This window comes from Heloderma suspectum, chromosome 1, assembly GCF_057233095.1.
Source record: "Heloderma suspectum isolate Gila_16-S chromosome 1, 16-S_ref, whole genome shotgun sequence".
NCBI classification, from domain to species: Eukaryota; Metazoa; Chordata; class Lepidosauria; order Squamata; family Helodermatidae; genus Heloderma; species Heloderma suspectum.
Window position 1 is genome coordinate 49321662 of NC_139458.1, and position 27019 is coordinate 49348680.

At 45.2% G+C, this 27019-nt stretch overlaps 1 protein-coding gene across 1 annotated transcript; it reads right to left on the reverse strand.

Moving 5' to 3' along the window:
• Positions 1-17381: 17381 nt before the first annotated feature.
• BATF (basic leucine zipper ATF-like transcription factor) lies at positions 17382-26281 on the reverse strand. Its single transcript, XM_084842046.1, has 3 exons — positions 25989-26281; positions 23784-23888; positions 17382-17997 (listed from the first exon to the last, which is right to left on the reverse strand). The coding sequence occupies exons 1-3, from the start codon at positions 26052-26054 to the stop codon at positions 17788-17790; spliced, it is 381 nt and encodes a 126-aa protein (XP_084698172.1). The 5' UTR covers positions 26055-26281; the 3' UTR covers positions 17382-17787.
• Between the last annotated feature and the right edge of the window lie 738 nt (positions 26282-27019).

The following is a 27019-nucleotide window of genomic DNA, read 5'->3' on the forward strand; positions in this document are numbered from 1 at the left end:
ATTTTTTTGCCTTCCCGGCACGTGACAGTCGCTCTCCGCCTCCGGAGACTCGTCGTCCGGCGTTCGCTCGGCCGTCCCACGTTTGGATTAGCTACCTCGCCACCCCCTGCCGCGCCCCCCAGATGGCGGGTTTGCTGTCTATGCCCTGCCCCACAGAGCTGCTTCCGATTACTCTCGGAACTCGGCTTCTCCCTCTCCGTCCCGCGGAAAAGCGAGACGGGGGGTGCAGAGCTGCGCCTCCGCCGGGTGCCCCGTCGAGGCGCCGCCTCCGCCAGCCGCCCGTGCGGCGCAGTTGCTGCTGCGTTCTCCGACAAGTCCGTAAGCATCGGGGATCCGGCAGCCACCGCTGCCTCCTCTGCCCCCCAAGGGGCTGTTAGTCACCGCCTCCCATCTCTGTTCCTAGCATGGAACCAAGAGCACAGGGCCCTTTTTTCCTGGGATCCGCGTTCCTTCGGGCTTTGGTCTTTTTCAAAGGGAGGAAGGATCTGCAAAATTCTTCTAGCCCTTCGGGGGGGAGAGCTGTTGCTCAACAGAGCCGCGCTCGAAACGCCAGTCAGCCTTAGGCTGCAAAAGCGGTGCCGAAGACTGAAGAACTAGCGAGAAGAAAAGGCCCTCGCTCGCGCGCTCGTTCCGGCCCATTCATGGGGCTATTCGAGAGTATGAAGGAGCACATTGTACCGCAAGGGCAGCTGCGAGATCCTTCCGTGACCTCCGTTTAAGTCAGAGGCTCCCACTGTTTTACACAGCCAAAGCGTCGTAATAGTAGATCAGTGCTTCACAAACCCGGGTTAAATAATTTACAAACGTCTTCAGTCGGGCAGGCGGTCGTGCCCTGATCAAAGAGCGCAGCGACGACAGCAGCTTCACAGCAGAGAACTGGGTCAGCTACTCCCCATGCAAGCAGAACATTTGGCTTCTGATGCTCATGCAAACAAAACCAGCATGTATTCCCCCTCTCGGGATGGGGGGAGTCAAGGGCGAGAGACAACAAGCCCAGGTTCGGACATATTTTGCTTTTGTTACATGTACCCATCTTTATGTGGAAGTAAGTCCCACTGAGCTCAATGAGACGTACTCCCTAGTAAGTGCATTTAAGATTGCAGCCTTATAAAATGAAGCTTCACCTGAAGATGACAGAAAAACTGTTAGTGGTTCATCTGCTGGAAGAGTGGTGTTCAGGCTCTTTTAGAAGGGTTAACATAAGAGCCTAAGAAGAGCCATGCTGGATTGGACCAGGGGTCCATCTAGTCCAGCACTCTGTTCACACAGTTCCAGCTGTTGACCAGGAACCCACAAGCAGGACACGGGCGCAACAGCACCCTCCCACCCATATTCCCCAGCAACTGGTGTACACGGGCTCACTGCCACTGGTACTGGAGGCAGCACGTAACCATCAGGACCAGTAGCCATTGATAGTCTTCTCCTCCAGGAATTTGTCTAACCCCCTTTTAAAGCCATCCAAATTGGTGGCCATCGCTACATCCTGTGGTAGCGAATTTCATGGTTTAACTATGCGCTGTGTGAAGAAGTACTTCCTTTTAGCTGTCCTGAATCTCCCACCGATCAGCTTCATGGGATGACTACAGGTTCTAGTATTTTGAGAGCAGGAGAAAAATGTCTCCCTATCCACATTCTTCACACCATGCATAATTTTGTACACCTCTATCATGTCTCCCCTTACCCTCCTTTTTTCCAAGCTAAACAAATCTAGCTGTTGTAACCTTCCCTCATCAGGAAGATGCTCCAGCCCCTTTTCTGCAATTTTTCCAGCTGTACAATACCTTTTTGTAAGTATGGTGACCAGAGCTATACACAGTATTCTAAGTGTGATGGCACCACAGATTTATATAAAGGCAGTATGATACTGGCCATTTTATTCTCAGTTCCTTTGCTAATTATGCCTAACACGGAGTTTGCCTTTTTACAGCAGCTGCACACTGGGTTAACATCTTCACTGAGCTGTCCACCACAACCCCAAGATCTCTTTCTTGATTGGTCAGTGCTAGGTCAGATCCCATCAGGTCATATTTGGAGTTGGGATTTTTTGCCCAAAATTCAATATTGCAATGAAGAACATAGTCTGGGGTGCCCCTTGATCCATCTTTGTCACTGGAGGTACCTCTGTGGCACAGAGCATCTTTTAGCAGCTTAGGCTGGTGTGATGGTACCTATGATCCTACCTGGACAGGGACAGCCTGGCTTCAGTTATCCCTGCCCTGGTAACTTCTTATTTGGACAACTACAGTGCATTGTATGTGAAGCTCTTTACCGAGAAGTTCAGACATTCTCACCCTCTGTATCTATGTTGTTGTATTTTGTGCTTTTATTGACATTACCCTGACACTTCGGGTCAAAAAAATCCATTTTGTTCCAGAAGCAGCAACAGAACCACAAGCCAGGAAGAATAAGAAGAACAATGGCCTGGGGGGCTGCAGAGCCGTCACTATCTGAGTGAGTGTGGAAAGTGTGAACAGATTGAATTAAACTGCATTCTGTCTGAATAAAGGTGTTCTATATTATAGGTGTTCTTTATTATAGGCAATATGCTTATGTACACCAGTTGCTGGGGAACATGGGCGGGAGGGTGCTGTTGCACTCATGCCCTGCTTGTGGGTTCCTAGTCAACAGCGGGCTGGCCACTGTGTGAACAGAATGCTGGACTAGATGGACCCTGGGTCTGATCCAGCATGGCCCTAATTGTGTTCTTATGTTCTAGAAATCGCATTTGAGTTTTGAGTCTCAGCTTGCACCTCAGCTTGTAATTCCAGCGACTTATTTATAACAAGACCATCTCTGAACTGGAGTTTCTCATTTCAGGGTAGTAACAGAATTAAATCTGCCTATCATTCTAGCCAGCATGGCCAATGGTCAGGGATGATGGGAGTTGCAGTGGGGTTAGGGAAGGCTGGGCTAGGCAGATTCAGCCACTTGCCTCTAGAAAAGAGGAGCTCTATTGCTCACAGACAGACAGACAGACAAACAGACAGACAAGCATCTTCTTACAGAAGTTTAGAGCTGTATCATGAATCCATGAAATCCACTACTGTCTGCAGCCAGAATGATGTCAGTTTCCACAAAAGTTTCATAAGATCTTCCATTATAAATAAAATGTGTTCGATGGTGAATCACAGCCTGATCCTGGGTGTTTTACTCAGAAATAACACTTCATTCAATGGGGCTGTCTTCCATGTACGTTGTGCATAGAACTGCAGCCTTGGTAAAGGAGGAGTAGCAGATAGATGCCTTTGAACTTCTTTCAGTGATGAATGCCCATGTGCAGGCTTTTGGGGGCCTTGCGCAGTCCACATTTTTAAAGCTGGCAGTTCTAACCCTTGAAACAAAAATTAATATAGCAAAAATTTATCCCTCATGAAGAAAAAACTTAAGAAGCATTTGTGATTTGCAGGCAATGGGATTTACCAAGTGTTCCGTCCTGTGGGAGGGGGAGGAGAGTAATTCAGAGTTGATCTGTCAGCTGACTGTAGTGTTAACTAACTCCATTGGCATTAGTTTGATGCATTCTCTGTTCATTGCTCACTTATGGGCTAGAGCTATTTTAAAAGATGTTTCACTAGCTTATAAACATTATGCAGAATAAATTCTACAGATAAGCAAGGTCAATTACCTTTCCAGCATTAAACAAGCAGTTCAAATTTCATCTGGCATGTATATGTAGGAGTAATACAGTATGACGAATTTATGAGCTACGCAAGTTCAAGGTGTTTTATTGTAACAAATCTATGAATGTTTAGGTTTTTAATGCTTCTTGGGATCTCAAGCGAGGGTGGGGGGATGGGGGATTCTGGAACGAAAAGCCAACATTGCTTCTTACAAATGTAAAATTATAGTCTTCCCTGTATGTGGAATGTATCTTCCAGATATCCATTGGAAGATACCCAATGCCGCTAGATCATAGGAGGGGAACCTCTAACCTGCAGAGGTTTCCCATCCATCCCTCAAAGCCTTCATTAATTCCTCCAGGTGTGGGGCTCAGCCTCCAAGCCTTGCCCCCTGGAGGAATCCCCACTGATATCTCCAATGTGTGATCAGAGAAAACTGTGGGGATTTCCATGTGCACAAGCACTGAACTGGGAGCTGGAGCCTAATGGAGGAAGCTGGTGCACAACAAAGCAAAGTCCTAGGTGATGCACCAGCCACCCAGTGCATCGGCTGGGAGCTACATGATGTCAGAGGGCATGGTCAGGGAACCAAATGATGTCATTCAGCCTGTGGAAGACTCAGTGGGGTGTCATCTCCCCCCCCCCCTCGAAAATTTAGCTGCCTGGAAATTTTTCTGGAAATTTTTGCTCTGGTACAGTCATGTAGAATCATGGATCTTCCATGGCCAACTCTCTAGTGCAGCTTTACACAACATGATGCCTTCCAGATGTTTTGGATTTCAACTCCCATCAGCCCTAGCCAGCATGGCCAATGGTCAGGAATGCTAGGAGTTCCAGTTCAAAACATCTGGAGGACACCAGGTTGATGAAGGCTTCTCTAGCTTTAAGACTGGGGAACTGCAAAGAAAGAGTGTTATACTCATCAACTTGGATAATTCCAGACAGACAGGTCTTAGCACAACCAATCAAATGCCATTGTGCAACTATCCCTTCTTTTTCTTTTTAATGGCTTTTTTCTGGTAAGAACGCAGGAAGGTTACAAATGGATGACCTGAAAACAAAAAAGGACACATATAGGAAGTGGAAGGAAGGCCAAGCTACAAAGAGTACAGGCAGGTAGCACAGAATTGCAGGGATGGCGTCAGGAAGGCTAAAGCTGAGCATGAGCTGAGGTTAGCGAGGGAGGCTGAAAGCAACAAAAAGGCTTTCTTCAGATACATGCATAGTAAAAGACAGAGGAAAGAAATGGTGGTTGAGCTATTAAATAAGGAGGGCAAAATGATGACAGATAACAAGGAAAAGGAAAAGGTGCTCAATTCCTACTTTGGCGCAGTCTTCTCCCAAAAGAGGGTCTTCGCAAAGGTGAAGGGGCAGGACTGCAGCTTGAGATCGACAGGCATATGGTCAAATAACACCTACTTACTTTGAATAAGTTCAAAGCTCCAGGGCCAGATGAACTGCATCCTAGAGTAATAAAGGAACTGGCAGAAGAACTCTCAGAAACTCTGTCTATTCTCTTTGAGCAATCATGGAGGATGGGTGAAGTGCCAGATGACTGGAGGAGGGCTAATGTTGTCCCTATCTTCAAAAAGGGTAAAAAGGAAGAACCTGGGAACTACAGGCCAGTCAGTGAAGTACTAGTTATTATTATTTTAAAAATAATTATATTATTTTTATATAATAACTAATATATTAATAATTATATTATTTTCATGCCCTAAGTTGCTCTCTGTGTGCTGAACACAGGAACGGATCTTATCCTAAAGGCTTGCAACCTCAGCACATCAGCAATACCATGCACGTACCCAGTTCTGGCTACACAGCCCAGAGCATGCTTTATCCAGACAGATATAAAATGACAGGTGGGCATGAGGAAAAAATGTGACAGGCCAATAGGACCCTTTCAGCTCCTGGGAATTTGCACAAACAAAACCCACTTGTGCTTCCCTGGGGAGCAGAACGCTAGTCCAGATCTTCTGTGCAAGCAAGGCACACATTATCTCCAGAGCCCAGACATGGAGGGAAAAACAGATACACTTTTCTAGGGTCTGGAGGTCCCAACCCAAATTGCATGTCCATTACCATGCGAGCAGGAGATTGAGGGTAAACTGTGGCTCATGTTTGAAGGTGTTTATTCAAATTAATTCCCTATATCTACATGGTGTTTCCAGATCTTGTAAGACCTGCTGGAGCCGTTGGGAAACAGTATAAAAACACAACAAGCAATGTTCTGAACAATAAACCGCTGGCCATGAGAAACTGTAGAACAGGGCTGTCAACCCTCTTTCAGCCTGAGGGCCGAATTCAGTTTTGGAGAAGCTCTTGGGGGCAGCAGTTCAGTGGTGGCCAGGCTGAAGACGAAAGGGATGGGTTCAAAAATACCAGCATCTTTTAGGTTAAAGCTCTTACTGGCAGTAACTAAGCTTTAAGAGATGCATTTCAAACTTTAAGAATGGGGGGAAAACACACAAATGCCTGGAAACCAGCAAAGGGTTGCAGGAAAAGGGTGTGGCTGTCTGGGAAGCCTAAAGGGCCAGGTTGGGCCCACAGGCCAGAAGTTCAACACTCCTGCTCTAGAAAAAAGAGTAGGAGTGGTTGTACTGCAAATTGTAGGGCAGTGAAGCAGAACCTCTGGGCTGTGGAGATTCTGCTCAGGCCCGTGGAGCCTTGTGCCACCTCTTTGGGCCCCACCACCTCAGCACACCCCTCCATAAGCCCCACCCCTACTGGAGGTTGGGGAGGAGGCAGGGACAGGAATCCCCACAGTTATCTCCAGTCACAGATCAGAGATAACAGCTGGGTTTCCCCTGCGCTGCTGCTTCACATAGGCTTTCCTGGTCAGGGCAACCCCGCATGCAGCGAAGCCACCCCACCTCCTTCCCAAAGGCGGAAGGAGGTAGGGTGGGCAAAGTCGGGATACAGCCAGTCGAGTCCCGAGTCCTTGGAGGCCTCCATTGGAGGCATGACAGGGACTCAGCCAGGTCAGCTTCCCTGCATGTGGGGCTTCCTTAACCAGAAAAGTCTATGCACAGTGAAACCTGGATGTTGGCCCAAGTGCTAGGTGGAAGATCTCCTTGGTGCTTCAGCCAGGGAGCAAATGGTATCAGGTGGCCGTGGCCACACCTGCTGATGTCAGATGACCCACAGAACCCATTGTTGGTTCTGCATCCCTGCTGTAGGACTTGTAGGCCAGCGAAAAGCATGCTGCTACCCTATGTGACATGCTCCCTCGAGAGAGAGGGGGCCAACCACTGCCATAATCAGGGACATTGAGTTCCAAAAGACTGTGGGAGCCAGCATGAGATGGGACCACAGCTCATTGCTAGAGTTTGTTTGTTTATTCATTACATTTATATCCCTCCTTTTTCCTTCTGCAAGAAACCCAAGGCAGCTTACATGGTCCACCTCCTCTCCATTTTATCCTCACAACAACCCTGTGAGGTAGGTTAGACTGAGTCAGTGACTGGCCCAAAGTCACCCAATGAGCTTCATGGCTGAGTGGGGACCTCAATCTGGATCTCCTGAGTCCCAGCCCAACACTCTAACCACTGCACCACACTGGTTCTCAAAGTAGACCACTCTGGGCTAGATGGACTAAGTCTGACATGGTATAAAGCAGCTTCCTATACCTCTAGGGCTGCTGATATGATTTACAGGGCCCAGAACATATGTGAGTAAATGAGTGGGTCCTCTGGTTTCCACAGCACAAAAGAGAATTGGCACTAGATCCCAGAGATGCTGAAGAGTATCAGAGGGGTGTTTGCAACTTGTGTATAATCAATATACATACTTCCCATACTGTGACAAATATACATCAGTCTGCCAGAAATGTAAGGAGCTGAAAGTACAGAAACTAATGGAAACCAGTAAGTCCTCTACTCTTTCAAAATAATAGAATACCAGCTTTGTAAATTTTTCAGAACAGACAATGTGTCATGGCAGAGAGAAGTGTGTGTTACACAATGCCCAGCGATGGGAAGGGGCCGTGGCTCAGTGGGAGAGCATCTGGTTGGCACGCAGAAGGTCCAAGATTTGATTCCTGGCATCTCCAAGTAGGTGTCTATGGGATACTAAAATAACAGAAATAAACAAGTGGATTTGCACAACGATCAGATGTGGTTCATTTTACACACTGAAGGATGTGTAAAATCCACTAGTGCTACTTTCTCACAAGTACGCCAGGACTGCCATGAACCCTTTGCCCACTTACACATGAATAAGTCCTATTGAACCTAAGTAGGATTTTCTCCTGGTAGATCTGCATGGGACCAGGCTGTACACCCTGTTTGCCTGGTGGGTGCCTTCTTGGATAACATGGCCCACCTCTAAGAATGACCGGGTGCCCCCATACCCCTTTGGTGGCACTTTCACTCAGTCATTGTGCTGCTGCCACCATCATCCTAGAGTTTCATTTTCCCCCTATGTGAATCTCCGCAGCCATTCTTCCCTTGGCTTCCTTCCAAATCAGGGGTGCAGAACCTCTTTCAGTCCAATGTCTGAATATCATTTTAGAGAAGCTCTCGGGGGCCACATACGAGTGGTGGATGGGGCCAAAGGCAAAAAGGGCAGGGCCAAAACATCAACATTATCAGGATATTTTAGCTTACAGTTCTTAGTAACTAAGCCTTCGTTTAGGGGGGTATTTCAACCCTTTAGAATGGGGAAAACATGCACAAAAGCCAGGAAACCACCAAACGATTGCTTGTCCAGGAAAAAGGGGGTGGTGTCCGGAGGAGGAGGTGCACATCTGGGGAACTCCAGAAGGCTGGATTGGGACCCTGGGCCTGAGGTTCTGGGCCTGAGGTTCTAGGGTCTGCTACAAAACTGAAAAGCCATTTGGTAAAATTCTAGAAGTCATTTACACCTGGGCAGTGGAGGCTGCTGGCTCCGATGTCAGTGGCGTGGTCAATCTGCTCGAGGTTTCAGTCAGAACCAGTCAGAACTCCTTTAGATTTCATACTGGTTCTGACTGAAATCCAGAGTGGATTCACTGCCCCACTCACATTGGAGCCACCAGCCTCCACTCCACCTGGTAGTTCTGGCTCAAGAGAATCAGATCACTTTGTTCAGAAGAAGAGAGGAAGGAAATACAGCAGATACTGTCGCTGTGTGGAGTGCACACATCCCTAAACACCAACTACAGTGATACAAACTCTTTTCACTGGAAAAAGCCTGACTTTGATCATTATCTGGTCAGGTTAAAAATAGGATGTATGCCCTTTCAAATGAAAACAACTTCTACACACATGCTTGTGAGTAAGAATTATAAACTCCGAGCCAAGTGGCAGAATGTTATGGAGCGACTTTAAAGGTTGTGAAACGGTCATGAGGTGACTTGTCTATGCATCAGGTTTGAACACACCATCATGCAGAATGCATACTCACGATAGGAACATAGAAGTTGCTTTGCTGGATCAGGTCAAGGTTCATCTAGTCCAGCATTCTGTCTCCAACAATGACCAGCCAAGCACCTTAGGAAAGCACAAGAGGCAGCTGGTTTAGGGGATCATAAAAAGGCAATAAATTATATCTATCTAAATTATTTCTAGGCTGCCTTTAAGGGTGGAAACCTCTCAAAGCAGCATACAAGATAAAAACCACATAAAGTGGATACAATTTTTTAAAAATCCATAAAAATATTTTGCAGTAAACTCCATAAAAACAGAGATTACCAATTAAAATAAATAAAAACAAAACTTACCAATTAAAAACAACAGCCCAGACTTAAGACAAAGTTAACTTCCAAAAACTGAAAGATTTTAAATCTATTATTATATTTTTCTCGTCAGGAAAGGGATTTGGGGGATTTTCTGCCTCAAGTGCCAAAATAACTTGGCTGCCCTTGGGTTCTAAACATCTTGACCTGGGTGTGGGGGCAGATTTGCTGCTCCTCCACCTTAGGCAGCAAAATGACTTGGGCCACTCCTTGCTCACAAGCATGTTGTGAAGGTGATAACTGCCCTCTGTTTGTCCCCCACTTCCTGGTAAGCAAAGGTATACTGCCTCTGAATATGGAGGATTCACTCTTAGCCATCATAGCTAGTAGCCTTTAATTAATACTGTTTTCATATAATTCTATTAGCAGCCATCACCACATCTCCTGGCATTAAATTGGGTCAATTCATTGTTTGATAGATTTGTACCCTGCTCTTTAGCTCAAAAGGGGTCTGAGACCAGCTTACGGATACCCATGAGATAGTCTCTGCCCTCACATTCTAAAAAAAAAAACATAACACAAAAGGAAAATGAATTAAGAGGGAGGAGGAAAAACCCCCAAACCCAGTTACTTCTTATAATGACGAGCTGGGATGGAAACAGTTCAAGGAAAAGAGGAGCCAAAAGTTGGTCCCCCAGCAGAGCTGATGGAGTGGCCCTGCTTCCCTTCCCTCTTTCTGCTGTAGCCTGATGGAGTGACTTCTGCCAGGTGGAGGAAGCAGCCTGATGGATGTAGCCTCTCAGCCCTCCTTGTTGTTGACCTGAATCCGCTGCCAATCTTACGCCAAGTGAGGCTTGGTCACTTTTCTTAGATGTCGTGACTCCTACATGACAGGAAGAAATTCAAAGCATACCTTTTCCTGACATAACTGATTGAAGATGCATTGATGAGGAAAGCCGCACCTGTTGAAGGCACAGCAACCCAGCCAGGGAAACAGGCCAACTTTCCCCGGATGGAATCAAATGAAGGCTCTAAACGCACTTGGGGGTAGTTATGCAAATAGTAAGACTGAAAGCAAAGCTGTGGTTCTAATTCCAAGGTGAAAAGAGAACTGGGCTTCTTGTGGAGTTGGAATGTGTCAGAAATGCCAAGAGGTGGCAAGAGAGCTGAGTGGGAGGGAAGGTGGCAGCAGGAGAGGGGGGTAGGCTAGAAAACAGCACACTGCGGTAAAGTCCAACAAGCCACATCTTGTAAAGGGATAAATTCTTTGCAGCTGAGTAGGTTGATGAATGAAAATCTTTGATCTGATGAAGTGGACTATAGTCTCTGAAAGCTTATGTCAGAATAAATGTGTTTGCCTCTGAGATGCCACAAGAGCCTTTGATGTTTGTGAAAATAAAGGAGATGAAAGATCCACAGTGCTATTCCGTCTGCTTCTTTTTTTAAAACCCAAAGACACTGCTGAATCTTGATTCATTGCCTGGGGGGGGGGGGGATGTGTGTATATATATATATATACACACACACACACACACACACACATCCATCCATTTCTGTTTCAGAGCTGGGTCTTCAAATATTCTGATAATATATTACAAATCTTTTTGCCAATAAGTGATGTGTCTTCATAGCAACCCTCTTGCATAGATACTCCAGGAAAGCACCATCCTGAAAAAGGGAACATATTAGTACCATGGTGGCTTTGCTTGAATACACAAACACCATTTCAGCCCTAAGGTCCTTGGATCTATGCCGGTAACGTAGAAATACATGTCTATATCAGTGAGGCAGACAAAGGTGACAGGAAGGGTGGAATAGTCTGAAATGGTATTGCACAGGATCTTCCGTTAGTTTTGTTGTTGTTGTTTTGTCAGTGGGAGGTAGACGAAGAGGGAGGTGGCACACAAGAATATATTCACATCTCTACTCTGTTCTCAAGAAGAAAAGGCCAGGGGATCGGATACCAGTATAGAGCTTGCCACTGAACTTTCTATGGGAGTGGGAGGGGGAAATCTTGGGAGCGGAGTTGAGTCTGTCGGTTGGAAAAACTGACTAGAAGGAGAAAAGAGAGGAAGTTGCAGAGGGACTGAAAGAGCAGACTGGAGGTTTTTGAAGGAGATAACTTTATGGAGTACAGTAACCTTTGTGGATTTATCACTTGTAGATTTATCTTCTCCTCAGGGATACTTCTTAACTGCTCCTTTTCTTCAAGTGTTCTTATATTTTGTGTGTTCTCATAAGTTAATTTGTACGTATGAGTTGCTTGCATTTGTCAGACATCTTCAAGTATTTTAGTTCTGTTCATTCATATTTAATACTTATAAAATTATTCCAAAGTTCATGTTGCATGTGTCAGTTTAAGTGAGAGTGTAAATGGAATCTGTTACATTACTGAAGTGAAATGGCTTATTTAAGCCACTGTGGCTGCAGCATATGTCAGGTGCATTTTGAATATTGAAGCCCTGGCCACAGCTTGTCATGTCGTCTGAACCTGGGGATCATGAGTTATGCAAGGGTTAAACAACCCTGGGTTGCTTTGATCATATGAACTGGGTCAGAAACTCAAGGGATGGAGGAAAGTTGACTTGTGGGCCTTGTTTGCATGATCAAACAGCCCACAGTGGCTTATTTAATGTTCAACATCCAGCCACAACTTGTCGTGTGGTGTGAACCCAGGGAACATGAGTTATGAGAGGGTTATTTAATCCATGGTGGGCTGTTTTGATCATGCAAACTGGCCCATGAAGTACAGGATTCTGTGGCTACAATCCTATGCATACTTCCTGGAAGTCAGTCCCGTTAACCTCCATGGTACTTACGAGTAAATAAGTATTCACACAGGATACTGCTGTACATGTTATAAATCAGAGGTCATTGCAGGTCTTTTGCCAAATGGTTTCCTTCAGTGAAAATTCTCATCAAGCTGTTAACTGAAGCTACCTAACCTATGATTATGTACAGTGGTGTAGTGATACATTCCGAAGTGCAGGTACTCAACATGATAGCCCCCATAGCCCCCAAAGCGAGTCTCCAAATGCAGACATTTATGTTGATCCATTTTTTTAGGAAAAAAAATCAGTTCTGGCCATTTTCTTCCCCACCAGGAGGCCTTTTGTAAAGCGAATGGTTCTTAATTGCCCGTTTAAGACAAAGCCACCCCCCAAATACTTTGCATTACAATAGGGATTGCTCACAATAATATATTGTTCCTGGGAAAATCCATCCCCTGCCCCGCCCCCGCCCCCCAGCTACTGAGACAATGCAGTTTGCAGCTAACTTCAGGGAGAACAGGAAAGGCTGAACAGGGTGGAAGATGACATTGTTGTCCCTGCTAATGAAAAAAATCCTGGTGCTTCACCCCCTGCAAACTCTGGCTCCGCTTTTGTTGTTTATTCGGTCAGTCGCTTCGACTCTTTGTGACTTCATGGACTAGTCTACGCCAGAGCTTTCTGTCAGCCATCGCCACCCCCAGCTCCCCCAAGGTCGAGTCCGTCACCTCCAGAATATCATCCATCCATCTTGCCCTTGGTCGGCCCCTCTTCCTTTTGCCTTCCACTTCCCCTAGCATCAGCATCTTCTCCAGGGTATCCTGTCTTCTCATTATGTGGCCAAAGTACTTCAGTTTTGCCTTTAATATCATTCCCTCAAGTGAGCAGTCTGGCTTTATTTCCTGGAGTATGGACTGGTTTGATCTTCTTGCAGTCCAAGGCACTCTCAGAATTTTCCTCCAACACCACAGTTCAAAAGCATCTATCTTCCTTCGCTCAGCCTTCCTTATGGTCCAGCTCTCGCAGCCATAGGTTACTACGGGGAAGACCATTGCTTTAACTATGCGGACCTTTGTTGTCAGAGTGATGTCTCTGCTCTTAACTATTTTATCAAGATTTGTCACTGCTGTCCTCCCAGCAATGTCTGGCTTTATTTCCTGGCTCCGCTACACCACTGGTTATGTCTGGCTTATTTCTATGTTGTATAGAATGTGCTGCAGAGTGCAGGAACATGCTGCAAAGGTGAGGTTTACCAATGCTGGTAATGATTAAAAAATGAATGCCAAGGCAACATAGCTGACTGGGATTCTTTCCAGGGCGAGAAGTAGAGAGAGCTAGCAAAAGATCAGCAGAGACTTCTCCATGAGAGTGGCTGGAATGGGACAACTGTCTCTCAAATTTGAAAGCAGGCATAAGCAATTAAAAAAAATAAACTGTTCTCCAGTCATCTAGTTGTCTAAATGGGCTAGATGTCCATGTTGTAGGAGGGAGATAAACAATCAGACTGCCCTTACTCACCATTTAATGTAGATTAACTACCCCTTAATAGATTTTACTCTTTCTGTTGTATTCCCAGTCAGAGGCGTAGGGAACAAGCCTATGGCCACCAGACAGCAGCTAGACGGCCATTGGATATCTTGTTTTCCGGGAACCAACCTCAGAGCCCGCACTCCGAGGTCGATTCCCGGAGAACCAACCTCCCCCCACTCCCGCACTGCCTCAGAGGCAGCAGAACAACCCCATCCTCCACGCTCACAAGAGGAGTGCAGAGCGGCCAAAAAGGGGTGTGTCTGGGGGTGTTCCAGGACACAACGCATCCTATGTGTCATTCAGCAGCCTCCTCCCCTGTACAGCCCTCCCATGGCCAGACAGCCGCAATTGGCTGTCTAGCCAAAAATGCAGGGCAAGAGGAGCACAGAGGGAATGATCCCCTCCGTGCTTCTCCTGCCCTGCATTGGATAGGCGGTCGCCTCCAAGTTCAGAGGTGGCTACCTATCTGGATAGGATTGTGCCCTTAGTTTATATACTGACTGGGCTGAACTAGTGCTCTGATTTGCACAAGAGGGGCAAAAGCTCCTTTACCATGCACATATGTGAGACAGGATGCTCTACATGAAGATGCATATCTGTGACAGCCTGATTTGTGCAATCCCCTTCCCTTTTTTCTTTTTAGTGGAGACCCTCTTTTATTGTGAAATCTGATAATGTAATTAAAACTAAAAACAAATTTCAGAAATCAAAATCTCCTCTTGACTCCAGAGTTGGATGTAGCAACTAAATATAGAAAAAGTTGAACACTTATCTTTGAGAGAAATAGAATTAATCATATTATCATTGCATTAATGCAATTAATTATTATTTGACCCAAGTGTGCTGTATCAGATATGAACACTTACTTGGGAGTAAGCCCCAATGAACTCAGTAGGATTTAATTCTGAGTAAACTATGTTTAGGATTTCTCTGTTAATTCCCCTCTCCCCACACACATTACTGCTGCAGTTCTCCTTAGGGTCAATAGATGTCAGTGTATACAATAAAGCCTGCATTTTATACAAGCTTATTGAAAGACGGTCGGTCCTCTTGGAATCAGTGGGCTGATAAAAGTCAGAATGCAACTCTGCAGAACTGTTACATGTAACAAATCAAGCCTCATAAACATAGATGGGATATTTATAGTATCTGTATAAGTGGGAAGTGCTGTGTCTCTCTGGTGGAGAAAAGGACCTTGATTTAAACATGCACTGATAACTTCTAGCTTTTTATAACTTCAGGTATTGACCTTGGTTTTGGTGTTTTGCATCTCCAAGCTAAACTGATAGACAGCTAAGTTAGAATGCATGTTAACATTTCATTTTCTTACTTCATAAGCCTCAGTTACTTTTAAGCACTTCAGATAATATATGTTAGGATGTTGGGAAAACCTCTTCTTTACGTTAAGCAGGTCACTTTACTTACCTGGAACAAAATATGCTGGGGTGGGCAGAAGGTAGATCTGGATCTTCTGGTAGATCTCTGTGTGTGTGGAAGGTAGATCTGGATTTCCCGTAGATATGTGATTTGCAGTAGATTAGCAAAGATTTCTGACTCCCAATAGCAGCAATAAAATGACTTCCATCTCCCCCTGCCCTAAATTATGCTGTTGAAATGAAAGCTGGGGGCAACAAGGAGTATATTTTTGTGTGCAAGTACTGTTCCAGTACTCAAAACACATTCCTGGACTCAGAATTCTTTAATTCTAAGTGTACGTCTTTTGCACCAAGCTTCAGTTAGTGGATCTCAATTGTAATAAAAAAAACAAAGTAAAACCTGCAATCCCGAAGCCTGCTCACCCCTGAAATATGTGATAAAAAATCAGCAACAGCTCTCAGTGAGGTGCCAGTGTGCAAGCTGGTGTGAACTCTTGTCCTTGTGCATTACAGAGATGGGTCTGAGCCCAAGAAGTGTGTTGGCTCAGCTTTGGTTTAAAGGAAAACAAGACCAGGATGTCCCTATTAATTCCATTGAAACACATGGGGCTACAGAGTTTTCCAAAGGGGCAGACAGGATAAAGATACCAATATTTTGATTTAAACAGGAACAGCTGCATATTCCTGGGTGGGCCCAGAACTCTAAAATTCAATCCCTGGATGAAAGAAGGAATTGCCCAGAACTCTAAAATTCAGTCCCTGGATGAAAGAAGGAATTGCACACGGATCTGTCAGTCACATTCACTGCATCCTTCTCCCTATAAATACAAACCAGCCAGTTGTTAATCCTCTTGCCTGTGCAACAAGGCACTTAGCTAATCATGCTAGTAATATTTTTGCTAGTAATCTTTACTATGCCTTCTGGTTACACACCTACTATAAATAGGTATGACAAAGTGAAGTGTTTCATGGGGCTTTCCATCACCACTTGTCCCCAGACTTTTGGGTATCTCCTCTGTGAGAAAAAAGATCAGATCACTGGGGGAAAAACCCCCCTGGTGGTGGCAGATGTTTATGTAACAGTGCTATTTGTTCCCCAACTCAAAGACAATATGTTCCCTGTTTATTGAAGCTTTTCACAACACCCGCTTTGGAAGAAAGCAGTGTAGATATTATTCTGTTAATTGCAATTCAGAATTACCACAGCTTCAAACCTCTTGAGAACTGCAAGATCAACTATCAGGATATGACATGGGAGCACCTACTTAAAACAAAAAAAGTATACAACAAGGATTTAGGAGGCTTGTTGCTTTTTCTTCCCTGACAGAGGTTTTAATAACTTTTTCAGACTTTTTGAACTCAGGACCCTCTTCTAAACTGCAGCTACTTTCAAGAGCTCCCTAAGCTAGCATAAGTCATCCATTTAACAGGTGAACTGTGTTACACATCTGTTACACATTTATTACACAGAGATCCCTGCTCAGTCATTAGTGTACAGCAAGGGTGACGAACCTCAGGCCTGGGGGCTAAATCCAACCTCCTGGGATCCCAATTTGGCCCTCCAGTGTTCCTCAGGTGGCCACATTCCCTTCCTCCCAGCTATCAAACATTTGGTGATTTCCTGTATTTGGTGCAGTTTTCCCCCCATTCTAAAAGGTCAAAATGCCTCTCCCAAGACTTAGTTACAGTATACCAGTATTTTAGTATGTTTTTTAAAAGACTTGCCCCACACTTTTTGCCTTTGGCCCTGCCCACCACTCAAATGCAATCCTCAAGAGCTTCCCCAAAATTGAATTTGGCTCTTGGACTGAAAGAGGTTCCCCACCCCTGGTGTACAGCCTGCTCCTGCATGCAAGAATATATGAACTGGGTTAGTGGTGGCACACTAGCATTCAAGGTACAGAAGCTTGGTCGGGGGGAAAGGTGACAGTCCTAAAGGTAACGGAGAACATGTATACACTTCAGTTTTGGTGCTTTTATGTAATTCTTTCAACAGGTGGAGAAGATGGAGATGACCATCCTATACACACGATTACAAACACGTATCAGATCAATTAATGTACCATCCAGCTTGCAACCTCTGTGAATTGCATGAATATTGGAACTCTTTTCTGTCCACCAGAATTCTTTCTTCGCAGGGTAAATAGCAGCCATGTGAGGTGATCTGGATCAGGACAATGGCAGGATCAATGGTTACATTCCTTGTCCCATCCTAGTGCAGTCCTGATCCTAATTTCACCCCATGCCCTGCATCTGCTATTTAGCAAAGGAAAAAACAAGCATGCAACTGCTAATTACATGGTTAATGTAACGTAGAGGTTCCCATTATTCCTAATGTTTTCTTTGCCCTGTTTCCCTGCCTTGCTGCTTCTTGTTCTGCATGTTATATACAAGTGAACACCAGGTCAGGTTTTAAAAATAAAATGTTAAACACTTTAAAAAATCTTTATTTAAAAAACATATATAAAATATACTGGAACATTTTCATCTTCCTTCCTCTTGTATCTGTGTGCACCTCTTGTATCTGTTAGAATATGTTTTCCAGAGAAACATACTTCTGCATCTGTGGCGAGCATTTCAGTGCAAATAACAGTGCTGTATTGGTACCACTGACTCTGGATCTAATTCAGAACCACAATGCCCTGCGGGTAGCTCTGCCGTGTCCCTGTTTCTGCACAAGGACCAAATCATAGACATTTTACTCCTTATTCAGGACAGTGTCTGTTAACAGATGAATGGGAATACCCCGACCTGTCCATAGCTGTGAAGCATGTGAGGCCTCGCATTTCTGCCTTTGTGTAGAGTCTGCAAGCTTTCTCCAGTCCTAGCAGTTGGTCTCAGTGCTGGAAAATGGGGGAGCTGATGTGGGTCTGGGGGAAGGGGACTGGGGTGTAAAGCACTTCAGAGGGTGCTGGTGGCTGTGTATGGAGGATGGAGCAGTGAGTCTCATGGGAATTCAGCATTGTGGAGAAGTGCTTCATTTCCTCTGTCAGCTGTTTGATCTCCCGGCGCAAAGCAGCATTCTGCCTCTCCAAGTCTTCACTCTCCTTTAAAGAAAGGGGAAAAATGAAAATCAACAGGCAGTTGGAAGCTGTAGACCCATGGTGGGAAAATAATGAGGGGAATCAAAAGACAGAAACCAGATCTGGCCCTAAGACACCTTATTCTGGATTACGGTTTCTCTGTTCCTTTCCTTGTATTGCCAAAACCACAGGAAATATGGCCAGTTTGTCTTGCTAACGAACTCACATGTAACTAAAGTGAAATATAGAAGGGAAGTTAAGTGACCAGATAGTACATGCAAAACAGAAGGGTGGTTCAAACAACCCTCTTTGCCACATGTTGAAACAATGTGTGATTGGGGGGTGCAGGGCCTCCTGGGATAGCTACACCCCTGCCACTGCTGTGCACAATGGCCATGCCCCCTGCTGCATGGGGCAGAAATGCTTCCGTGCCATCCACATGTTTGGATGGTATGGAAAAGGGCTCTCCGTGCGTAGTGAGTGATGTACTTGCAGAGAACTCTTCCATGCAAGGGGGGACCCTGATTGGGTCAGGTCCCCCCTCATGTAGAGAGGCTCTCCACGCTTACATCACTATGCATGGAGAGGCCTTTGCCATGCCATTTGAACAGATGGATGGTGGAGAAGGGCCGTGGCTGTGATGTGTGGCAGTAGCAGGGGTGGGGCTAACCTGCACATCCCCATGACTCCTCCTTGTGTTCTCTCAATGCATAGGGCAGGGGGACGTAAACCTCCCTATATAATTGGGTTATATACAACTCTTTAGCAGGGCTTCGGTACACAGGCCTGCAGCAGGGGTTCTCATCTCTTAGTAGAAAAGGAGAGGAGAACATGGGAAGTATTTAAGGCTCTATGGCCCTGCCACAGAGCAGTATATAACCCTGTTTGTTATATTACCATTATCTGTGTGGAACAACAGACAACACACCAGTAAGGTGAGAAAAATCCAGGAGAAAAGATGCTTTAGCAAAAGAAAAAGCAGGATCTCACGGAAAGATGGAGAAGAATGAATTAATTCTGAGTTTAGGACCGCTGGGAAAATGGCTACATCTCTAATGGAGGGTATTATGAAAAACAATTTGGTACTTGCAAGTAAGGGGAGAAGACAGGGAGATTAGCTTGCATCCTGCTGTGTCCTGTAAGCAGGATAAGAGCTAAACACCAGCTCCCTTTCTTCCTCTCTGAGGCACCAATGGGTTTTTCCCCCTCTCAATGCCAAAATCAGCTTCAGAGGATGGATCTTCCTCAGGACTGCAGCAAGGGAGGAAAGGGTTAACCCCCACCCCACCCCAAATCTGGATAATTATCAGCTCCCACAGCTGATGTTATTTCCATTTTTAAAAAAAACACCAGTGCATTTTAAATGCAAAGATGCATTTAACTTCAAATCTAGTCTGGCACTGAAGTAGAAAGAGGAATGGTAGAAGTAGAGAAGCATTGGGGAACTAGTTTGAGGTGGGGGGCAAATTGCCCCCCACTGGCCCTCCACAGGCTGGATGATGTCAGAGGCATAGCTACACCTGCTAATGCCATTACTCCACCTATTTTGCCTTTCTCTGTGCTGAGAGAGGCACACGTTCCAGTTCTGTGCCTCTCTTAGCACGGCTGGTGTCTTCCCCATTGGAGATGGCACAGGGAGGGCGAAATTATAGTAATAACTATTTCTAACTATGCATCGCTACATATGAATTAGCATATGCAAATTTTATGGAAATTATGAGCTGGCAGGTACATCACCTGGAGCCAGGGCTGGCCCAAGATATTTGGCTGCCTGAGGTAAAGGACAAGATGGCACCCCCTCTCCTGTCTGCGTACAGAAACTGGCTGGACTGGCAATTGACTCTTACTTCAACACTGGCAGTGGAACAGTGCCCACCATCACACCTGAGTAGCAAACTTGTTTAGGGGGCCCAGGACAGGCTGTGGGGCATATACAGCTCTGGCCTCCAACACAGGGAAACAGCCAGGAAACTGCCACTGCTGCCCCCCAGCCTCTGCCACCTGAGGCAATTGCCTCACTCTGCCTAATGGTAGGGCCAGCCCTGCCTGGAGCTCTTCTGTAATGTATAAACTAGGCTTTAGTTACATGCGCTTCCCATCCCAAACCTCAGGAGGACAGGGTGACCAGGTGTCCTCTTTTACAGAGGACAGCCCTGTATTTTAAGGCATCCTGTAATTGAAAGGCTGCCCTATTCAATCCTGGTTTGAAGATAAAAAACCGTAAGAACTATTGACCATCAGTGGTGAGCACCTGGGTGGCAGACTGAACAGGAAGGCAGCCTGGTCGCAGTCTTCTGCACTATGCTGAGATGTACTGTATTTCTATTAAAATTATAATAATAATTTCAAAATTTGCATCTATACATATAAATTAGCATATGCACCTTTTATGCAAATCAGTGTGCTCTTGTAGGGTGATGCATTTCCTCTGTTTGGGTGATTCAAGAATTTTTTAAAATAAAATAAATAAAAAATAATTAGTGACCACCCTAGACAGAAAGCAAGAACTGTTATCATTTTCTATCTTAAAGATACAATTTTCAGGTAGAAGTCTCTTCGCATTACCTTATTCCAACTCTGCTAGGCCAAAAAGAGAGAGAAGAGACTGAGGAGGCGTTATTATTTCCCCACCGTATGTCCCAAGCCATGACTCCTCCCTCTTGCCACACTCCAGGCACTGGGTTTTATTAATGTCCCTGTATTTTTAATGCACCTGCTGACTGCAATGCCTAAAGACTGTTGTTAAAATACGTGAAGTAGGAAAGGGTCTGCGGAGGTGGGGTTCACAGCCTTTTCTCTTTGTAGAGTTTCCAAACTGAATGACGCTGTTCCTGTAACTCATGTTCTGGGCAAACCCAAGCAGGGAAGCAAGCCCCGTGAAGCCCCGTGCTAACAGCAAATGACATTTTCAGCCCTTGGCCACATGCTCCCCCCAGCCAGCAGCTTATGGGAAATGACAGCAGTGTATCCTCCACCAGAGGTTGCCATTGCCTCTCACCAAACCCTTGTCATGTACTCGTATTTCCTCGACACAGGCCACATACATCCTGACCTGAGAGAGAGAGAGAGCACTCAGGCCTTGGGGAGAGGGAGGGAGGGAGGGGAGTTCAATAACTGCCATCTACAGCTAGAAAACCACCTGCCACAGGAAACTTGTTTCTGCACTAGAAGGAAAGTCTCGCTCGTTTCTTTTAGCAGCTGGGGGAAAGCAGCAACATAATGGGGAAATTCATCAGAAGAGAAAGCGGGTGCATGTGTGTGGGGAGGCCTTTCTCCTTGTAGGGTCAAACTATGGGAAACCATGTTGTACAGAGAACAGGGCTACTCTCCTGTCAGGCCCAACTCAAAATTAAGCCTGCTGCTACATACAGCCAGTGGAGGCTGGTGGCTTTGATGTCATTGGGTGGCGAATCCGCTCTGGGTTTCAGCCAGAACTCTAAAGGAGGTATCTAAGATGTGAAGCACCTTGGATAGCTCCTTTAGAGTTCTGACTGGCTCTGTCTGAAACCCAGAGCGGATTCACTCCGCTGCATATGGTGTAAGGATGATTATACAGTATACTGGTGATAGATGTCTTTGGTGGCCTAAGGCACCAAAGTCCACCACTGAGTTTATGCATTATCCCTCCATTGAAGGCTCCAGTCAGTTTGGACCATTTCAAATTATCTGTGTGTGCACGCGTGTGTGTGTGTGCACGCGTGTGTGTGTATGCGAGAGTGAGATTGAGAGGCAGAGACAGACAGAGGCAGAGAGAGGCAGAGGCAGAGACAAAAAGAGGTCTGTAGTTGTTACCCATTTGCTATGGGAGGAGGGGAGATTTTCAGGTGTCTGTTATGAAGATATTGCATTTTACCAGCATGCTTACAGCCCTACATGTAAGCCAAACTTGCACATGTCTTAAGTTTCAGCAACTGTAGCAGCCCCATTAAAGTGAATCTGCAAATAGCAAAATTGGCCATCAAAGTGGACAACCTTGCTATGGCCGAGTCACAGGCTTAGTTCAGACAAAAAAAGAGCACACGAGGAGCTAAAACTGTTCTTGGATTGCACCACTTGCAGGTGTGGAAGCACTGCATGCTTGAATGCTTCCCCAGGAGAAAAATATCCCTGCACACACAAAACTACCGTATCAGAGAAAAGACTGGGCTAAAACTGTTCTCCATGATATCTTGGTTTCTATGAGAAGGTTAATTTTTATATGGAGGTGGATGCAGTCATGTAGTCCCCCACTTACAGCTTTGAAGCAGTACAACCGAGGAATAGTTTACTACCCATCTGCTGTTTGTGTGAACTTTGGTTGCATTTATCTCCTATGCAACCAACGATGGGACGTCTATGCCGGTACTCTGTATGAGCAATTGCTGCTTACGTAAGGCTCAGTACTGGCATGATAATATGTGCTTATCTCACCATACGAACAGCACATCATGAGATGCAAGGCATATGCTCTGCATATGCTCTGCATGAGTTGTAGCATCCATGTAATTAAATGAATTAAAATATACTTCAATGAGTTGGTGGTATCCTTGCTGATATAACAGAAACTACTATTCTAAAGAAGATACGATCTGGTGATTTGCCTGCTGGACTCCCCCTAAATATTATCACAGATGAAATCCCCTGAAAATAATTGCAAAAGAGTTTAAAACTGATAGTGTTAAATCACAAGTAAATATTTCCCCCACCAAAATGGATACAGTATAGACTTCTCCAGTACTGGAGGCATCATACACTCATTTTGTTCAGTTTAAAAATGGATCTTGCTCATTTCCTTAATTCAAATTCCATCACAGCTTTAGCTTAAGCTTAGCTAGGTTCATGTTAGAAGAGTTCAGAAGTAACACACTGAGGATATGTTGAAGCTAGTGGGGGATGGGATGACTCTTGGTGTTCAGTATCTCCCTGAGGGACCTCTGGGAGTCTCAAGATGCATCCTGTCCACCCCAGAAGATAAATATACCTTGGGGGAAGCTGGGAATAAACTCAAGGGAGCATAGCTACTTGGTCATCAGAGAGCTACAAGTGAATTGCTGTGAGAATCCACAATGAAGCATCCTATTCCTGGTGCAAGGTTTTTGGCATCACAATATAAGTCTGACTGTGACAACGTTCAGGGCCACACTTCAGTGAAGGGCAGAAGTCCCTGGAGAGCAGGATGGGATGTTTGCAGGCCCTGACATGTGAGCCACCCTCACTCTGATTCATCCAGGCTAGGTTGGCCACTTCCACTCTGGATCATTGAGTTTTCCAACTCAGTATGTTACTTCAAGTTGGAAAAGGTTGAATCTGGCCCTTTCTCCTGCTTTTTTGCAAGAACATATTTAGCCTTCATCTTGAAAGTACAGTTCACTCCGGACTGATCCTGCTGTACACTCATCAGCATTAGGACTGAAATATGTATTAAATGACTGTAGTCTGATTCATTCAGACAGCAGTTCAGGAGATAAACCTGTTCCTGGATTGTACTACCTGCAGCTGAGGGGTGTGTGCATGTCATATGGCTGAATACCTTCCTAGCCTTTCAAAATAACCTATCCTTGCTTATAGAAAACCAGCTGGGCTACAACTCTTCTCCATAGTTTTCTATCTGCAGGGATGCTGACATGGCAGACTGGCAAAGCAACAATAAACTGAATTTTGGATTATATAAAGGGAGCTTTTATATTGAGGTGCACTCATTCACATGATCCTCTGTCTGCAGCCTGAGGTGGGACAGTCTAGGAACAGTTTTACCACCACATCTGCTACTAGCATGATCTACTAGGCCTGTCCCTCAGAGATCCCAGTGGGTAGATCATGGAAGCTCTTACCAAGTGCAGGGTATCTGCTTTCTGTGTCTGTCTCTGCCGACTCTTCTGGGCAGCAATACGATTCTTTTCCCGTCTTTGCACTTTCCTCATGTCATCAGATGACTCCTGGAAAAAACCCACAAGGAACAGACATGACACTGAGGACCATGCCTTTTTGGTGACCTCTGAGGATAACAAATGGAAGGACAGTGTTGAAGTGCACAGTGGAGGGAAGCAAAAATTCTTCTGAGCAATGATCTCCCCACCCCTGTGCTGCCCTCTGTTACATTCATGGCAGAATCCATATCAGACTGATAGAGGAAATCTCCCCCTTTAAGCATGCCCAAATCCTTAATGCAGAAGAAGTAATGAAGAGGATCAGATAAACAGTTATCTCCAGATCCTGGGTTACAAGGAGAGGCTAATGGTGAATAACAAACCTACTGGAGAACCCAATTAATTTCAATAAACAATAGGAGGGGTTGTCTTGCATTCAAGCTGCAATCCTATACCCACTTACGTGTGAGTAAGCTCCACTGAACTCAGTGGGACTTAATTTTGAGTAGACATTGCACCATCAATTAAGTGGAGCATTGAATTTGATGTAGAAGTCCCAAATTCCAACCCCAACCTAGCCATGAAATTCACCCATGGGAATGGCCCTGTGTCTCTGCTCCTTCTACCAAATACTTACATACATATATACATAAATCTGTGTCCGGTTATGTAATTTCATAGCCTCTGTTGATGACTTTTGTCAATGTAGTGCTTAATCATTCCTGTAGGGCAGGGGTGGGCAGAAGGTAGATATCCAGAAGTGTTGGACTTCAATTCCCAGAAGTCCCTGGCAGGATGGCCAATGGCCAGGAATATTGGGAGTTGAAGTTCAAAACATCTCGAGATCTACTTTCGCCCACTCCTGCAGTAGGGTCTCCCCGCTCCTTAATATGTAAACCTATGAACTCTGCGTACAGAGCAGAGTACATTTTGTTCATGTTTAAGGCCCTCTCTCTAACAAGGTACACAGCAGGTTTCCATTTTAGCATTTCAAAATGTATATCATCTCTTGGGAAAATACAACTCTTCTGAAGTTTCCTGAGAAAGCATAAACATTTTCTAAAACAATTTTTAATACTGTGTTTTATTCCTTTTCTCTTTTATTGTTCACTGCTCTGGAATCTGTTTAGATGTGAAATGGTATATAAATCTTGCAAACAGAACAAAGAAATACTTTGCTCTCCTCCAAAGCCTTTTCTCCCCAGGGGGAGAGAATAAGAGAATACACCCCAAGGAGAAAAACATACTACAGTTGGGGTTGGACCAGTGCCAAGTAGATGGAAGATTTTATATATACCTATATAAACAGTTCTTCTGCTATCACATCCATGAATAATGTTTACTATGCTTTTCTGTAATAGTACAATCATGCCACCTCATTCTATGCCTGCCCATGTTATTCTGTGTTGTACTGCTGCCTATCTTCGGTTTTGTATATCTTGATTGGATTTTCCTCGATTTATTCCTGCATCCTTTCCTAGAAAGCCCCAGTGGAAGTCCCATAGCAATGTTTCTCTCCGTCTCCATCTCTTTTCTGCTCCCAGAGCGGTTTCTCTTTCTAGAGACTCCTTTAGCACAGAAGTCAAACTGAAGAGACTGACAAAATAGAAAGACAATGTGAACTCTAGCAAGGGTAGGTAAATCTTCAGGCTTGCAACATCTTTGTTTTTTCTGTGAACCCCATGACCTACCAACCAGAGGTTGGTGCAAGAGAATTAGAATTAAAGAGTTCTGAGCCCAGGAATTTGTTTCATCGGAACAGAATAGAGCTCACAGTCCTTGCACACAAAAATCCACTCCTGGTTACCCCAAGCTTTCTTCATTTCAGCAGCATAGGTCAGGGAAAAGGATGGGAGTCATATCATTGCTGCTACTGGGAGTCCAGAAATCCTTGTCCATCTCCTGCAAACCCCTGAGAAATCTCCTAGTGGATCCAGATCTACCTGCTGCCCACCCCAAATCAGAGTCATCATCTTTTATTTCCAGCGCGGCTCCTGTGCCGTTTGTGCAAACTGGCAGAAATGCAACAAGCAAATGCTCCATCACTTTGTCTTCAGACTGTGGCAAACCTCTCCTGTTGAATAATTTCTATATTTCCTTCTGCTGCGCAAGGGTACTGGAGCCAAAAAAGTGATACCCATAAAATTTAAGCAACTGCCCAAACTGTACCTGTTTGCTGGATGAAGATGACTGGCTGAAGCTGCTGGAGTCACTGCTGTCAGAGCTATGGGGCATGGCTCACAGCTCCCCCTGTCTGTGGACGCTCCTCCTTCAGATCCTTGGTGCGTCGCTCGCTCGCTCTCCTCCTTTTCCTTGGGCTTTTGCTCTGTCCCTCTGCCCTTCCCCTTCTGCCTTGCGGGTCACTTTCTCCGGCCGTGACACTCGCTGTCTACATTGCCCTCGTTTTAGACTCTGCCCCTCGCTGCGGTAGTGGCCTCTCTTTCGTTCATAGCTGTTGCTGTGGTTTCTCGGAAGCTGCAAGGGACGCGACTGAAAGTCACGTGGGCGGAAACTCTGAAGACGAAAAATTACAAAAAGAAAAAAAAAAAACCGCTGGGAAAATCGAAATGGCCTGAAGAAAAAAAAAACCCCGAGTAACTTCGGGCAGTTAGCGAGAGAAACTGGTTTCAGCTGCGTGACAAACACCAAAAGGGGATAAGGAACCTAATAAACTTAATATAAAGCGCAGGGGCGGGGGGCCACGTGCTCAAAAAAACCCTGTTCAGTCCAGATATATTTTGTATAGGCCATCACAATAAAATTCACAGAGCAAACTCTAAGGAAGTTAGAGGCAACATCCAGCAATGATGGAAAAAATGGCCCATATTTGCAATAATTTTTACAAATCTGTACATTTGTACAAGCAAAAGGGACCCATCTTCACCATTACAATTTTCTCATTTTTGGGAAGCACAAAATTCACATTTCATAGAATCATAGAATAGTAGGGTTAGAAGCGACCTACAAGGCCATCGAGACCAACCCCTTGCCCAATGCAGGAATCCAAGTCAGACCATCCCTGACAGATGGCTGTCCAGGCTAGTCTTGAATGCCTCCAGTGTGGGAGAGCCCACCACCTCCCTATTTGTTGTATTGCTCTAACAATCAGGAAGTTTGTCCTGATGTTCAGCCGGAATCTGGCTTCCTGTAACTTGAGCCCATTATCATGTGTCTTGCACTCTGGGATGATCAAGAAGAGA

Excerpts from the sequence above, each read along its gene's own strand:
- BATF (XM_084842046.1), bottom strand. The coding sequence starts at position 26,054 with ATGCCCCATAGCTCTGACAGCAGTGACTCCAGCAGCTTCAGCCAGTCA. Across the intron at positions 23,889-25,988 it reads CATCTTCATCCAGCAAACAG|GAGTCATCTGATGACATGAG; the intron begins GTACAGTTTGGG and ends GGTTTTTTCCAG. Across the intron at positions 17,998-23,783 it reads AAGCAGATACCCTGCACTTG|GAGAGTGAAGACTTGGAGAG; the intron begins GTAAGAGCTTCC and ends CTTTCTTTAAAG.